Below are 15,715 nucleotides of genomic sequence, written 5' to 3'. Positions count from 1 at the left end.
AGTTTTTCGTTATTTGTTTTTATTTTTAAATACTAACGTTCTGGTATCACTTTATAAACATGATACTGCTTGGCCATTTCTGCAAGGGACTGTTGGAGTTTTGAGAACTGGGGCTGGAGGAGGAGGTCTTTCTTTCTCAGTTGCTCACCCTGTATTCTGCAGCTATTCCTCTTTTGTATGTATTTCTGGAAAACACTCAGAGAGACTGAGTTTCTAGGTTTTTAGTTTTCCTAGTGTCTGAAGCATGAGGTAGCACCAAGGGCCCTCAGATTTCTTTGTTTCCCCATTGCCATCCCACCCAAGTGAAAGGCTTGCCTAAAAAACTGCTTTTCTTTTGTGGTCCCATCCTTGGAGTCCCATGGATGATCCTCCTGTGACATCCTACTCTGAAGGGGAAGGGAGCACCCAAGATTACTGGATGCTCATGGTTGAAAGGAATGACAAAAGTCAGAGGGTCTGCAAACCTTTGCAAAGTTTCATTAGTAAACTACACACTTGGCAGGGAAATGGCTATTTTAGTCCCTGACCTCCTAGTGTAAGGCACAGCAGAGGGTTTTGGATAAAGGGCGTAGGGTGAAAGGGAAGAGAGAGAGATAAATTAAAGAGGAGCAGAGAGGAGGAAAGAGAGATCATCCATCCTGGCTCCGGTGTCAATCCAGCTGGGGTTTCCATGGGCCTGGGATGCATATGCAGAGCAAACACCCTGGAGGTTTTGGGCTACCTTTTTTATGGATAAGTTTCTCCCCACTCTGCAGATCACAGTTTCTCACTGTGTGTGCAAGATAGTTGCACACAGTCTGTTCTTGTAGATCTTTGTGGAAATGGGTTTGAAGTCTTTGGGAATTATTGGACACTTCCATGCCCCCTCCTCGGCCTCATTTCTGTGCTTGCACTCCATGAGGCTGTGCTTGCCAGTACTGCTTACTGTGACCTTGCTGCTTTGATTATAACGTGTATGAGACAGAGAACTTCATTTTCTTTGCTATGTGTAGGGCTTATGCTAAGCTAGGTTTAATACTTTGAAAGACTTTTTTGTGAACAACAAAGGGATTGTATGCACTGCAGTATCTGTCAGGTGGCACCACTGAGTTCCAGACTAAAGACTTCATAACCTGCTCCAGGATAAATTTACCCCAAAGTAGATGATTCAGGCCATTCATACTTGTCATGCTGGCAATTGTTATATTACTTTTCAATTTAAAAAAGCACTGATTTTGGATTGTGCACTGATATCAGTGTAAATAAGATGGACTTACCTTAGTCTTTTACAGAGATCCTGCCCGCATTATGTACAATGTTCCTCAAAGAAATCTAAATCGGTGTTTGTTGGCTTGTTTTTGTTTTAGTTTCTGTGTTTGAAAGTCTCCTTCCAATTTCCATGATAAGATAATATACCTCCTTTTTACATCACACTGGTGTTTCTTCACTGTGTCAGTTTATTATCCCAGATGCAGCCTTCTTTATGATACACACATCTGTCAGGGTCAGTAATGGGGCAGAGAAATGGTCCAGTTCTTCTGTGTTGGTAAAATTGCCTCATGATCATGCTTATAAGGATATTGATACGTAGCCCTTCTGTCTGAGGTGGGACAAGGAGGAATATTTGTTAGTTATTAAAAAATATGGGAACATTTGATATGAACCTCACTCTGAGGAAATTATACTCTTTCTTAGAATTTATACTTTTTATTAGAAGCATAGCCATGTTTCATAAGAAATGTCTAACAGTCCTCTTCCCCTATGTCTAACTTTTATTTCTTTAGTGCCTATTATAAAGAAACACTGCTAAATGACATTAGAAAGGCTAGAGAGAAATACCAAGGAGATGAACTGGCTAAGGAGCTGGCCAGGATTAAGCTTCGTATGGATAACACTGAGGTGCTGACTTCTGACATTGTCATAAACCTGCTTCTTTCTTACAGAGATATTCAGGTATGTGCTCAAAGACTAAGGTGGATTATTTTACTGTGCAATTTTGGCTCTTGTCTGTTCTCCTGTGCATCATTCTTTGTTAAGCAGTGATTCAAAGCTGACACTGAATGAGAGCAATTGTTAAGTTGTTTAAGTTTGGCTTTTCTGTTAGGCAGTTTAAGGGGATAGAAACTCTTACTTATTTTGCCTGAGAACGAGAGATTCAGATTAGGTGACTTCCCAAGGTCAAGGCCCTTTGTTTTTAGTAATTTTTAACTTCCTTAAAAAGAAAAAAGCAAAAGTCCCTACTGAATCAAAATGCTTTCTCTGCCTTCCTCTCCCATACCTTTCCTCCCTCCTCCCATAAAGTTAAATATGTTTAGAAATTAAGAAAATGCATTTGTTATGACCATTGTATTGATACTCAAATTGAGAACTATAATTCAATGAAACATTAATTTGCTTTTAAAATATAACTGCAGCTTTTTTCTTGTTTTAATCTTTTTAAAATAAGGCCTGCTTTTGCTAAAACACACCCTGTGTGCTGTCTTTCCAAAATGACAGTCTGTGTTTAAAATCCATTTTCAAATATAATTACAACCATTCTATAGAATTTTTTCCCATCAGGAGCTAAGTTGATAATTTCTTGTGTATAAATGGGCTGTCAGAGCAATGGGTGACCACGTCGTCCTTCATTACCAAACTTTCCATTCTGAAATGCATATTCTCCTTCAGCACTTTATCCAGCTTCATTTGGATCAGCTCTGGTGATCATGAAAGGACTCCCTTGAGAAATGTACTCATCTTAAAATATGTTTTGGGCAAAAAGATTAGGTAACACAATGAAATGTCAGTAAACTGGTCTCTTCAGCACTGTAGATGTGGGTTACCCCTTAGAAACCAAAAACCAAAATGAGTGCACGATGGCTGGTGTACTGCAGAGACAGCTGTGGTTGAGTCCACAGTGACCTGATGAGGTGTCATTCATCAGAAGATCTTAGAAAGGCCTGAAGAAGCCAGACCTGTCATCTCTTCTTCTGGTGCTGGGAGTGTAATTGATCAAACTACAGGGGCTACAGGGATTCAGCAGTTTGGGCATTGTGGTGAGGAAGAGGCAAGCACTGGCATGGACAGACAAAATCTCTGTGTGTTCGTACACAGCCTTCATGGCTGTTTCTCTGACCCTTAGGAACAGTCACCTGAGAAACTCTCTAGTGATCATGATACATTTTAGCTTTAATGATGCCTTCCTCCTTTCATTTTCCACTTTCATATTCCACTTCAATTTTTTTTTTCCTGAATTTCATACCAGGACTATGATGCTATGGTGAAGCTGGTAGAAACTCTAGAAATGCTTCCTACCTGTGATCTGGCTGATCAACACAACATTAAGTTTCATTATGCTTTTGCTTTGAATCGGTAAGGATGATTGATTGAAGTTGTTGCATTTTGTTGTTGTTCCATATGGGCCTATATATAAATTAATAGTGCAGATAATGTCAAATTCCTTTCCCTTTCTGCACACACTGGTATTCATCACAGTCATCCCTCCTTAATCCCATACTTACTGTGCACCAGGGCAGTTTGTAACTTTTGAAATTGTTATTTTCCAACAATCATCATTTTGTCAACAAGCGGAAGAGTGGATCTGTTCCAAAGATGACCTGAGTAACTGCAAAAGCCTCCAGTGATACCAAGGGGTTCTTGGTCAGTCTGAGATTGTTTAATCTGAGTCACTGATTGTTCTGAATGTCTTCAAAAGTTTAGTGTGCCAGAGTTATCAGTGATTTATTAAAGTAATATGTAACAAGCATGGCTTGATCCATGAATACACATTCATGATAGAGTTTCCTTGGAAGGCTGGATGGTCATCAGGACCTACAGGCACATGATTACTTTAGGAAACACTGAAATATTATTGAACTCTTCTAGTTAGGTACAGATTTTTGTAGTACCTGTGTATAATAATTACTCATTTTCTAAAGAATTTGCATGAAAATTGTCAGAGAAAATAGATCTTATGCAAATGAAATCACAGATAATAATAGAAGTAACTGAGTAGATGCAATCCACTTACTATTAAAGATTGTGACCTACAAGCTAACAAAAAATTAGCATTGGACAACATCAGGATGGCATAAATCAAAGAAATTAAGAACTTAATAATAGATCTGGAAACGCAGTTCCTATGGCATTTTCTGGAATATGGTAATAAGTCTGATCCTGTCTGACAGTTTCATCAGACACGAGTAAATACTAAACTTTTAGTTATAAAAATACTGCATATGGATTTAGCCCTATTTTTCAGAACTTTTAAAAAATTATTTCAGGAATTTGACTCAAAATGTTTAAATTTGCCAGTTTAGGTAATGTCTTCCTATACTCAGTTTTTAAAACGTTTTTATTTGGATGTGCATAACAAAATTGGCAAGCTCATTTACTGTCTTGGTCTTCAAATTCTCTCTGTTTTGAGCAGCATGTGAAATCCATGCCATGAAATCTTCTGTTTTGACAGTGCCAATAGCAGCCTGGTAAGACAAGATAAAATTAATTGCTCATGAACTTGCTTTCCCTGTCAACAGCTTTCATTAAATTGAATGCCCAATCCAGCATGACTCTCCTTGTTTTCGTATGGGAACAATTTAAACATTTCTATAGAAAGGCTTCTCAGAAATAAGTAACTGGTTTTTCATTGGTAAGAATGCAGAATTTAGCTTCTGCAGGTGTTTTTTCCTTCTTCAAACAAGATAATGGACAAAACTCAAAAGCTGAGATTTAAACCTTTTTTGAGCAAGTCCACTTAGTTCAAAATGATCTCTAATATGTTGCATTTAGCATCATACTTCCATGAAATTTTTGAATCCCTAATTTTGGCTAGTTTAAAACCAAATTATTTTTAGTGATTTCTATCAGAACCTATCTTTAAAAATAAATAACTGTATTTTCAGTTCATATTTTATTTATTTCAGCATACAAAACAGTATTAATGTTGCTCAGTACAGCTGATTGAGCCCGCCAGGAAAAAAATACATCATATGCAGAACAGAATTAGCAGTAAGAATCTCTGATCCTGCAGAATGTTAATGTGTGCTTAATTTCGTTAAAAAGTGTACTCTAACTGTGATCCAGAGAGAGTGATTAGTTCATTTCCTCTTGGACTCTGTGGCAGGAAGGGCTGCAGGGCTGTTCTGGGCACCCCAGGGCTCTGTGCTTCAGCAGGTGGACACAAGCCCGGTGTGAAGCACAGTTGTGTGTAGGGCCAGGTTAACAAGTAGAGCTAAGGCAAGGGACAGGAATGTTTTACTTTAGATTCTGAGCCATTCCAGCCCAGCTGCATGTCCTGTGCCTCAGAGCCAGCCTGGCTCTGGCCTGGCTTGGATCGTAGGCAGAGCAGGCCTGGACCTCGCTGCTGGGTGCAGTGCAGGCTGGTACTGAGGCACCTGCTGTCAGATAGGGCAGGCTGATTTCTGGAACCCTGGTTCACATGGCAGGTGTAAAGCACAGCCCCTCTCCTAGATTGCTGTCTCCCCCTCCAGTTGCTATTTCAGAGCAGAATCAAGAGCATCTTGGATTTGTCGTCTCTCATGTCTATTATCAGAGACTAACAATGGATCTTTGCAACAGCAGACTTGTGCTTGTTTCCAATCTGAATACATCACCATCCTAGATGCTTGTTTAGCAGTCCTAGGGAGCAAAGGGCTATTGCTTTTCCAGTGTCTTCAGCTAAGTAATTTGGATGTAGCATAGGAACAGAGCAGGGAGTGCTCTCTTCTGTACAGACACGGGCTGGTTTAAGACATTGTTCCTTGTTGCCTCCTAGCTGAGATATAAGTCTAATTGTATCTTAATTTAGACATCTTTAGGTATAATTTCAGTCCAAATGTGCAACATGAGTATTTTCAGTATTTATATTCACAGCTGTGTTCTGAAGTGAGATGCTGTGCAGTTGAGGGCTGGGTGTTCCAGATGTGGATGGCTGTTTGTGTCAGTCCATGGGTACACCTGGCCTGGGAGGCAAGCACTGTGTAAGGACAATTTTCTAATTTGTCTTATTTACCAGGGCTGGAGTTATAATGTCCTGGAAGCTTGCAAAGAGGCCCAAGGGTATGCCAAATTCTGTTCAAAACAGAGTAGACTTTAAAACCTAACCCAGTCCTGTCATGAGGCCAGATCTGTAAAAATTTCAGTCTCTTTCCATGGCACTGCTCTCTTCCTTTATATTAAAGATAAAGACAGCTGCAGTCACTATTATTTAACTCAGCATGCTGTGTTTTAACAAGCAACCTATTCCAGTACCATAATAAAAGAAGGCAATTAACAAGTGAAGGGTGTAATAGGGTGCAAGTAGAAAATCACTAGTAATTGTGAATAATACTTAGTAATTGTGAATAATAGTAGCCACAGAAAATTGTTCCCATTGATAAGCACTGGAGTATTTAAAATGTTCTGTTCTGTGATTACTCAAATCTAGTAAAAAAACATGTTATGGGCCTCCTCATTGTATATGCCTGGCTTTCATGAAGTACCTGAAGTGTAGATGAGGAAGGGAAAGAAGCTGGTTTTTTTCTTCGTCATATTTGTCTGGAGGTTTGCAAATTTAGTTCTTGTCAAAGCCTAATTTAGGATCTTGTTTTCCTCATTCACTGTTTCAAATATTGAAGATTCTAGAAGCAAATTACATCCTCGGTGATGTGTATCTTAGCTCAGAAATTAGTTTCTGGTTTTAAGTGAGAATGGAAGTGTACTAACTCTAAATGAAATGAGTTCTTATATTTCTTAATAGTTAAGATTTTTTTAAAATGTTTTTGCTGCAGGTTTCTGTACAGTTAGTAGTAGTTCAGATCATCTGCTAATGAGTCATTAAGACATGAAATGAAAAGGAAACCAAATGTGGATTCCCTTGAGAAAATATTTTTCATTAACACAAGAGTTTTTTGTCATATATAGTCTTCTCCATGTAGCTGGATAGAAACAAGCCATACAGGGGAAGATGTGAAATAAAAGCTGAGAGAAAAAAAAGATTACACCACCTGTTACCTACAGAGTGAACTATTTCTTGTCCCAGGGAAATCCATGCTGTTCCTGTTAACTTTGTTGGGCAAAGGGCTGGTTCACTGAGTGAAGTTCTGGCTTGGTAACCATGCCAATTCTTTAAAGCTGGTAAAACCAGTCTGTGAAGGACGAAGACTTTTTGGTTTAGGAAGATTTAAAACTAGGCCTCCTTATAAAGACTGGAGTATAGAGAAGAATTCACCATCAAGAGGATGGAATTGGAGAGCAAGAAAGGAGCTATGATATCAAAGAGAATGGAAAAAAAAGAACATTTTGTTTTACAGTGTATTCAGATATTATTCCAGGTGAGATGCTGTGACAGGAGTTTGTTGCCCTACAGAGTAATTCAGAGAGGGAAAGGAGCAGTGGATAGTTGGGTAAGACAGGGAGACAGATGCAAGAGGCTTGTATAGACCAGGCAAGTGAGAAGACTGCTTCTGTGATTGAAGAAACAAGGTAGAGTCAGCAGACAGATAAATCACGTGGCAAAAATGCATTGAGCAAGCTGGAAAATGGGCAAGTGAATCAGCCAGCAGTTTTTGGAGGATCCAAGCTGTCAGGCAAAACTAAACTGCCAGCAGAACACTGGCATGAATTTTGAGGAAGTGATTAGAGGCTGTAAGGGTGCCCTGCAGGACAACTTTAGTTTTAAGAAAAAGAGTTTCTATGTAGCCATTTCTGTGTGAAAAACCTTACTTTGTTGAAGATTTCTTCATACAGAAACAATTCCGTGTCATCGATCATTCCCTCAATTTGAATTTTTTCCCCTAATTCTTATAGTTTAGTTTGCTTTTAAAATAAAGCTTAAAACTGTACACAGTACTGAAGATTAATGTGCTGGGTGTTTGTAAAAGACATAATGATTTTTCATTTTTAATTTTTACTCCTTGCTCATTTCCTTTTAATTCCTAGCATTGTGCTTGGGGAGACTTGGCCGTATTTTATTGAGCCCTAGGATATTTTCATAATTGCCCTAGTTTTTGGAAGTAACTTCCATATCTTTCTTAACTGCAGCAGTTTCTGCTGCTATTGTGTTCTGATAATGTAGATTTTCTCTGTTTGGTTTCCCTGCAAGTTTTCACAAAGTTTGCAGTAAGAGGACTAAAATGTGCTAACAAAGAAACCAGTAAGGGAAAAAATAGTTTTATGAAACACTTTCCAAGGCCTGAGGAGTTTTTAAATATAGGTTCTAAATAAATTGCAGTAGTACTCTTTTTTCTTACCTCATTGACCATTGAAACTGTATTTTGAAAGAATTTTCAGATTATGAGTAGTGATTCTAAAAACTGTGCCCCCTAAATGCAGCAAAAATATGAAGAGTAACTCATATTTTCACTGGGTGTGTATGCAAACTTCTTTAAGGTAGGACATATCTTCTCCCAGATGTGGAGAGTTTAAGAGATTGTGTGAAGAGCACCATTGAAAAAACCTTTTTCAAAATTCTATTTCATTCCTTAAGTTGACCTGTTTGTGTGATACCATGAGGGACATTTGCATTTCAGTGCAAGGTGGCCTGTAACCACCAAGGAGCAGTAAATGACCTGGTTGGGTCCTTTCTGGGATTCTGCTCTGGCTTGTAAAATTTCATATTCAGGGGATAAACTTTGCAAATCTCTCATGGTGCAACAAGTTAATCCATAAAGAGAACATTTTCTGCCTTTCTTTTCATACCTGTGCATCATCATATAAAGTATTTGAGGTGTTTCCCTGTTCAGACAGGCTGTGGCATCTCCATTCTTGGAGGTTTAATAAATTCAGCTTTTCAGCCAAGGCTGCCATGGTCTAGTGCTGGGCTATGGACCTGCTGTGAGAGGGAGGTTCTATTAGATGACCTCCAGCAGTCCCTTATGATGTGTTTTTTTAGATCTGTTCTAGTGTGGCTTTAAGTGGGGGCTAGAGGGCATGGGGAAACTAACATAGTTGAGATTGATTTAAAAAAATAGAAGTCAGTTTAAGAGTTTAAGGTAATCTCTTCTACTCTAATGATAGCACCACAGATCTGTTTCAAGGCACCTTGAAACAAATTATGAGCTGTAAAAGGTGCAGACCTGCAAAGTGTGGGGTCTGAAATAAGAAATGAAAATCTGTCTTGGTCAAGCATAACAGGGTCTGCATATTAGCCCACAGAATATTTTCGTACTGACTTCAGCGAACTTGCTTGTAGCTTATGTGATCTTCCAGGTTGTTTGAGTTTTTTTCTTGGTTTATCCTCTTTTTTTGGGATTTAGAAGCTGGTAACTTTCTAAATTTGTAAATTGTTATAATTGGTGTGTGGGTTTTGTGTTATCCAATGGCCATCGGATTCTGCTGCAGTGAGAAACAGGGTCTAATACAAAGATCCCTAAACTGGTTGTTGTTTAATTATATCCTGTAAGATGCGTGTATACTTTTCATGTGCTAAATTTTGTTGAATTTAATTATTTTAACAATATTTTGTTTCTTTATAAGAGAGAGAGATCTTTCATTTCAAGTTCTCTAGTACAGTGTTTATTTAGGGCTTGGTCCTTGGTAATGCTCTCCTAGTGTTGTATTTGGTGTGTGCAGGTTCATCCTTTGATGACCAGAAATGTTAATCTGCACAATGTCCCACTTTAAGCATTGTCTTGCTTTGTTCAGTGTATTTTTCTTTAGCTTTTTTCAATCAGTACCTAATACCTCTTTCTATTAACGTTAATAAATGTCCTGTTTTCACACAAGGCAGATTTGAATCAAGTCTGGGAAAGCAATGATTTTTAGATTTTCTATTTTCATGTGAAAGTGCTCTACATGAGGTTCTAGTTCTGCATTTCTTGTGTTTTCAGGAAGAGCTCAGAACACATGACAACTTTTGTGAGCACAGTGTACAAGACCAGGGAACTGCTGGCCTTTAATTTTAGGGCCTAATTTTGTTCCAAGCTCTATTTACTCAATTTTCTGTGTTTTAATGTTAACAACAGTGAAACTTGGGTACTCCTAGTGGAAGAATGTGGTTTGTTCAGAAGAGTTTTGGCTAGAGCATGCTGACTTGTGCAATGGATCTACCCCCACAGTTCTTGCCTCCTGTTTATTTCTTGTAATACCAAAAAAGATATTAACTTTCTCCTTGCGTGGTCATTAGAAAAGACCAGTATTTATTTCAGAGCAGTTAATCTGAAGAAAAAATGGTTCAAAAAATTCAATTACTTCCTGTGAAAGTTTATTCTCTGCCAGTGACATCAAAGGCAGGATAAAGCCTTCACTACCAGCTACAAATCTGTTTAATCTTATTAGATGTTCTCCATCACCTAACGTGCACAGAAGCCTGAATTTTGCTACAGATGTGTTGTTACTGGTTTTATTGCATCAGCTGGTTACCTAAGGAACAGAGCCCCTTTACAGTAAATATTAATCCTTTTGGGGCATGCAAGTAATAAATTTACCAGAAACCATTATCTGCTACTGGTATTGCTGACAAAGTAGTCCCAGTCCTTGTGGGCCTGTTCATGGATGCCTAGGTGGGGATTGGAAAATTGTAAACAGTTCTAAAAAGGGGTTGGTAAATACTTTAAATCTCTCTGATGATGAAAAGAAGTGTTGAAGAGGCTGTTAAACTCCTAAGCTGTGTTTGCATTGCTTTTGCAGATAGACATTGTTGTTTGTTCTAAGTGATTTTTTGCAGTAAATATTGAGTTCTAAACTCAGAAAAACAGCACAGTAAAGGGAGGAAAAATTCTGATTGTTTAAAAATAATAAGGAATGGAAATGTTATTTAGTCACTCTTTTCTTATTAACACAATTGTTAAATATTTGTCGAAAGATGCCATATCACAGCTGTTTGTTTTCCAAATGTTTTTTCTAATCTAAAGAATTTTAATTAAGAAATACAGTTCAATTTTGCCCTTTTATTCTTGTTGCAGTTCAAAGGCTCCATATTGAGCTCTGTAATTCTTTTGGGTAAGATTGGATTGACCTGGCTTCTCCTGCAATTAGTCAGTATTTCCTGGTATTGTTTCTGAATCCTCTTGATTCAAGAATACAGATCTTGGACCTAGATGAATGATCTGTCACACTGAATGCTGAAAATGGTCATTTTTGTTAAGTGGTCAGGAATGAACACTAAACAAGCCTTTTTTTCTCATTGCAGGATGTGCAAAGTGTGTTTGTGTACACAGGAAGGAATCAAGTTAGATGGCAGATTTTTATCACAGAGGAGTTCTGGATTTGCTTCAGTTTGTATGTGAGCTGCATGTAGAGACCAATGATAGGAGAGGGAGTTTGGGTTTTATCAGTCAACCAACAATCATGCATCAGTCTAAATAAAGTCTGTGTATAGGAGTGATGGATGGATTATAGGATAGATGAGGGATACTGTTGCTCTCCCATCTTGCAGTTACTGTTTCAGGCCTGAACTCATTTATTTTATTCTCTGTATTTGATTGCAGAAGAAATAATGCAGGTGACAGAGAGAAGGCACTACAGGTTATGCTTCAAGTCCTGCAGACGTGTGATCACCCTGCTCCAGACATGTTTTGCTTATGTGGGAGGATCTACAAGGATATGTTTCTTGATTCTGACTGTAAAGATACCAATAGTCGAGATCATTCCATTGAATGGTAACAGGAAAAAAAAAAACCACAAAAAATCTGTTTAAAAACATCTTCAGACTCTGTACTTCTGGATATGACAAGCAGGGCTGTAATATTTAGCAGATTAGTTGTTCTACTTATCTCTGTTTCTCAGGGTCCTGTTTGAATAAGTGGTTTACTGAGCATCAGGTCTTTGTATATGTATTTCCTTGCCTCTCTTTATAAACTCTCCTGGAAATTGAATGATGCACTTTATTGGGAGGGATGTTGATTGACCTGTGTCTTTGTTGAGGGAATACATAATTAATGTGTCTCAAGGCCAGTGAGATTGTGGAGTTACGTTTGTCCTCTGTGCAAGGATGGTTTCCATGCTGAATCCTCAGGAAATGCAATGATCTACTGTATACAGGGAAAAACAGTGATAAAGTGTGTTATAAATGTTCTTAAGACTTTAAGGCATGCATATCCACACAAGCTCTCACTGACATACTGTTCATATAGGTATGTTTGTATAATCATACTTCTGAGTACAATCATTTCAGCATTTAATTTTAGCGTGGGTTTGAACTGTGATGGTGAAATATTCTCCCCCATCCCCTCTCTTCCCCCCCAGTGCAAAATGGATGGGTAGCAGTCAACTTGCAAGCTTCAGGTGGATTTCTTGATCCTGCACCAGCTCAGTGGCAGGGACTCAGTCTGTCAGCTGTGTCTCGGTTACCTTTAATGAATATGATGCTTTAAAACAAAGGGTTTGGGGCCACTGGTGCCAACTAATTATATAATCATTAGAGTAAATCAATAGCTTGAAGCACATACCAAAACTTGGCAATAATTTCAGTTTTCCTAAACAATGAGATGTGAGTTCTTGACTCTTCTCTGCAGGTATCGCAAAGGATTTGAGCTCCAGCCAACTCTGTATTCTGGAATTAACCTTGCAGTTTTGCTGCTTGTTGCAGGACAACAGTTTGAAAGCTCAATGGAATTGAGAAAAATAGGTAAATACCACACACAGTGCCACAGACAAGTTTTCTGCCTTTCTCCCTATGAAGAAATCAAAATACTTACAGTGACAGATTGCATAGACAGAAAGGTGGTTCAGGTTTTTTTGTGGTGGGTCCTGGATGGCAGTCTAAAGCACAGGGACTCAAAGGCACATTTTCCTCCTGGCTTTCTGGTTATATTGCCCATCTAAAGGGCCCCAGACATGGGAGAGCAACAGAAGACCAACTTCAGCACCAGCTGTAAACTGGCTTTACTGCACCACAGAGATTTTCCCATTGCAGAGCCCACAGGACACAGAGACAGGAAGAGACAGTGTGGCCCAGTTCTCCTTAGGAATGCCAGGAAAGGATCCAAAGGGTTCCTGTTGTCACTGAGTTGAGAGATCCACAAGAGGTATTGCCTGTAAGGATCTAACAGGACAGTTACTTTTTGCTTACCTAGAGTCACTCACATGTTCCATGCATGTGCTAACTAAAACACATCACTTTACATTTACAAAGAAATCCCATAATAGAAACAGATACACAGTTCTTCCCAGGGAGATGATGGTTGAACATTATATTTGGAATCTGGTCTTGTCTGAAATGCATATTTGAGCCTTAAATGTTAAGAATGCAAAGGTGGCTTTAAATCATTCCTCTGACCCTGCTCATGGGTGGAATTGTGTGAACCTCCAGGCATGGATCTCTTGCAGTAAGTGCAGATGAGGACACAGATTTGTGTATCTTACGCTGAGAATCAGGAGGCAGACAGGAAGCAAAAGAGGTTTTTCAGCACTGTGTACAAGGAGTTCTGGTTTTCTGAACTGTACTGGGTGTATGATTTGCAGATCCTGCCTCTGTATTGTGCAATGTTGTTTTCTGGGGAAAACTTACTTCTCTTTATTTTCATCAGTAATGCTTAATCAAGCCTTAAATTAATCTTTTACTGATCAACTTCCCCGTAAAAAACACAGAAGAGTGTTTTACTGATAGAAAATTGTGGTTTCTAATTGAAATTTTACAGGTGTACGGTTAAACAGTTTATTGGGAAGAAAAGGAAGCCTAGAAAAAATGAACAATTACTGGGATGTGGGACAATTCTTCAGTGTGAGCATGCTGGCTAATGATGTTGGTAAAGCAGTACAAGCAGCAGAGAAGCTTTTTAAGCTGAAACCTCCAGTGTGGTATGTGGTAGAAGGCTATTGCTAAACCATGGGGAAATACACTAATTTTAAAAAATCTTGTAGTCACATGGATAACTTAACTGGATTTTTCCATCTTAGGTTGTTTGCAACTCTGACTTTCTGCTCTGTTCTTTTATTACAATAGGAAAGGAGGAAGGTACAAAATTATGTTACCCAACATTGTGGGATTATTTCCCATTGAAGAATGTATTTTATAAGAAAGAATTTGGATATTAGTAATGATTCCTTGTGAAGCAATTGTGAAAAGATTGTGAAAACATTGTTTTCAGAGTTTAGCAAGCTGCTGCTTCCCTCCCCCACCATCTTCTAGCTCATCATATCCTGTCTAATCCCCATATAACTACTTGTGTAACTATACCCATTTGCAAAAAGCTATTGTTCGTGAACATCCACGTGAGCTTATGACTTAAGGCTCTGTCTAAACTTGCTATTCTTTCCAGAAATCTGTAAAAATCAACACCACCATTTCCGTTGTGGTAGCTTCTAAAACACATTTTATTTTGGATGTCTAAGTCAGTTAAGTGGTTTTAGAATCTGGTCAAATTTTGTTTTCTCTCTGTAAACTCACTAATTTAATACCTTCTAGGTACTTGAAATCATTAGTTCAAAATCTGATGTTAATTCAGCGTTTCAAGAAACTCACCATAGAACATTCTCCTAAACAAGAAAGATTGACTTTCTGGCTAGATATCATTTTTGAGGCAACAAAAGAAACAACTAATGGACTGAGATTTCCAGTAAGATGTTATGTCCAAACAAGTTTTGTATGTTTTATGTTTCTGGATAGGATATTACAAGAACTGGAATACTCTAAACATAGCACTTAAAAACTTGAATGCCTGTTATTTCACTGCATGAACCAAACCCCTGTACTCTCTTAATCTTTATGCTATAAAAAAAATAACCCACTATCCCAAAAGCATTCTGAGAAATACTTGTAAGTCTCCTATAACAAATCGTGATAGTGCTTTTCTGTTGTTTATAAGAACACAGACTTTTCTTGTTTTGTCTTGCCTTCCTGTCTGCCATGAAAATTTTTTAGACCTTACTTCAAAATTATCTTTTGTCTGTATCTGAGCATCTGAAGATACTGTAGTGGTTTATTAAGGAAAAATACTCTCTGTTTTCAGGTTTTGGTGATAGAACCAACTAAAGTCTACCAGCCTGCCTATGTTTCAATCAACAGTGAAGCAGATGAGAGCTCTCTGTCTTTGTGGCATGTCTCTCCCCCTGAAATGGTAAAACTGTCAGCAAGTGTGTTAAATGTACTGATTCATTGTACATAAAGTAATTTTTTACATGTAGATTTTGGAGCACTTTACAATAATTTAAAGTTTGCTACATTTCTGAGAAGCCCAAGCCTCAGCATCTTTTTGTGCAGATACAAAATACAACATTTTACAGAGAAAGTAAAAGGAGTGACTGTGATTAGAAATCAAGTGGTTTTGATGCCATTCAGTTTAAGCTTATCTTGACCGTGTCTCTTAGAAGTGCATGGGTTATTTGGTCTGTTCATAAAAGTTCTCATTAGAATTCTGTGATTTTATTTAAGATGCAGGTCAAAGATTAAAAGTAAAGATAAAGCCCAGTATTGTGTTCAGTGTTTCACGCATTTTAAGCTTTTACAATTGTAATACTAGAAACTAGAAAAAATGGCAGCCTGTGACAAGTTAAGTGTCAAGAAATAAAATACGTGGTGTTTTGGATTATTGGTTAAGGCACAGGGGATTAAGAAATGATTAAGTTATGGACAGTGTCAACTCTTAAAAATGAGAAATAATTTCAGTTTCACATTGAAAGACTTGAAATCTTCAATGTATTTTGCCACACCTTCTTAATATTAGAGCAACACAAATGGACAATAGACTAAAACTGTAGAGAGACCAAGTGTGGAAAAGAAGCATGTTGGACCAGGACAAGACATAATTACCTGGCTCTGTGAACAATTTTTCCAGTACATTGTTCTACTTCACTGTTTCGGGTGGATGTGTCTGACACAACTTTGCTTTATGGAACAAAT

The 15,715-nt window shown here is 38.1% G+C and overlaps 1 protein-coding gene across 1 annotated transcript in view; it reads left to right on the top strand.

Moving 5' to 3' along the window:
* The window catches only part of MAP3K15 (mitogen-activated protein kinase kinase kinase 15), an 85,398-nt gene that overhangs the window by 42,425 nt on the left and 27,258 nt on the right, over positions 1 to 15,715 (top strand). Inside the window, exons 5-11 of the mRNA XM_063392924.1 lie at positions 1,764 to 1,932; positions 3,224 to 3,330; positions 11,364 to 11,534; positions 12,390 to 12,502; positions 13,515 to 13,674; positions 14,282 to 14,432; positions 14,826 to 14,933. Coding sequence (XP_063248994.1) covers positions 1,764 to 1,932; positions 3,224 to 3,330; positions 11,364 to 11,534; positions 12,390 to 12,502; positions 13,515 to 13,674; positions 14,282 to 14,432; positions 14,826 to 14,933 — 979 coding nt within the window. The remainder of the gene's footprint in view (positions 1 to 1,763; positions 1,933 to 3,223; positions 3,331 to 11,363; positions 11,535 to 12,389; positions 12,503 to 13,514; positions 13,675 to 14,281; positions 14,433 to 14,825; positions 14,934 to 15,715) is intronic.

The sequence above is a fragment of the Prinia subflava genome, chromosome 3 (assembly GCF_021018805.1).
Source record: "Prinia subflava isolate CZ2003 ecotype Zambia chromosome 3, Cam_Psub_1.2, whole genome shotgun sequence".
Taxonomy (NCBI): domain Eukaryota; kingdom Metazoa; phylum Chordata; class Aves; order Passeriformes; family Cisticolidae; genus Prinia; species Prinia subflava.
The sequence above is the reverse complement of the archived record's forward strand: the minus strand, read 5'-3'. Positions and strand labels throughout refer to the sequence as shown.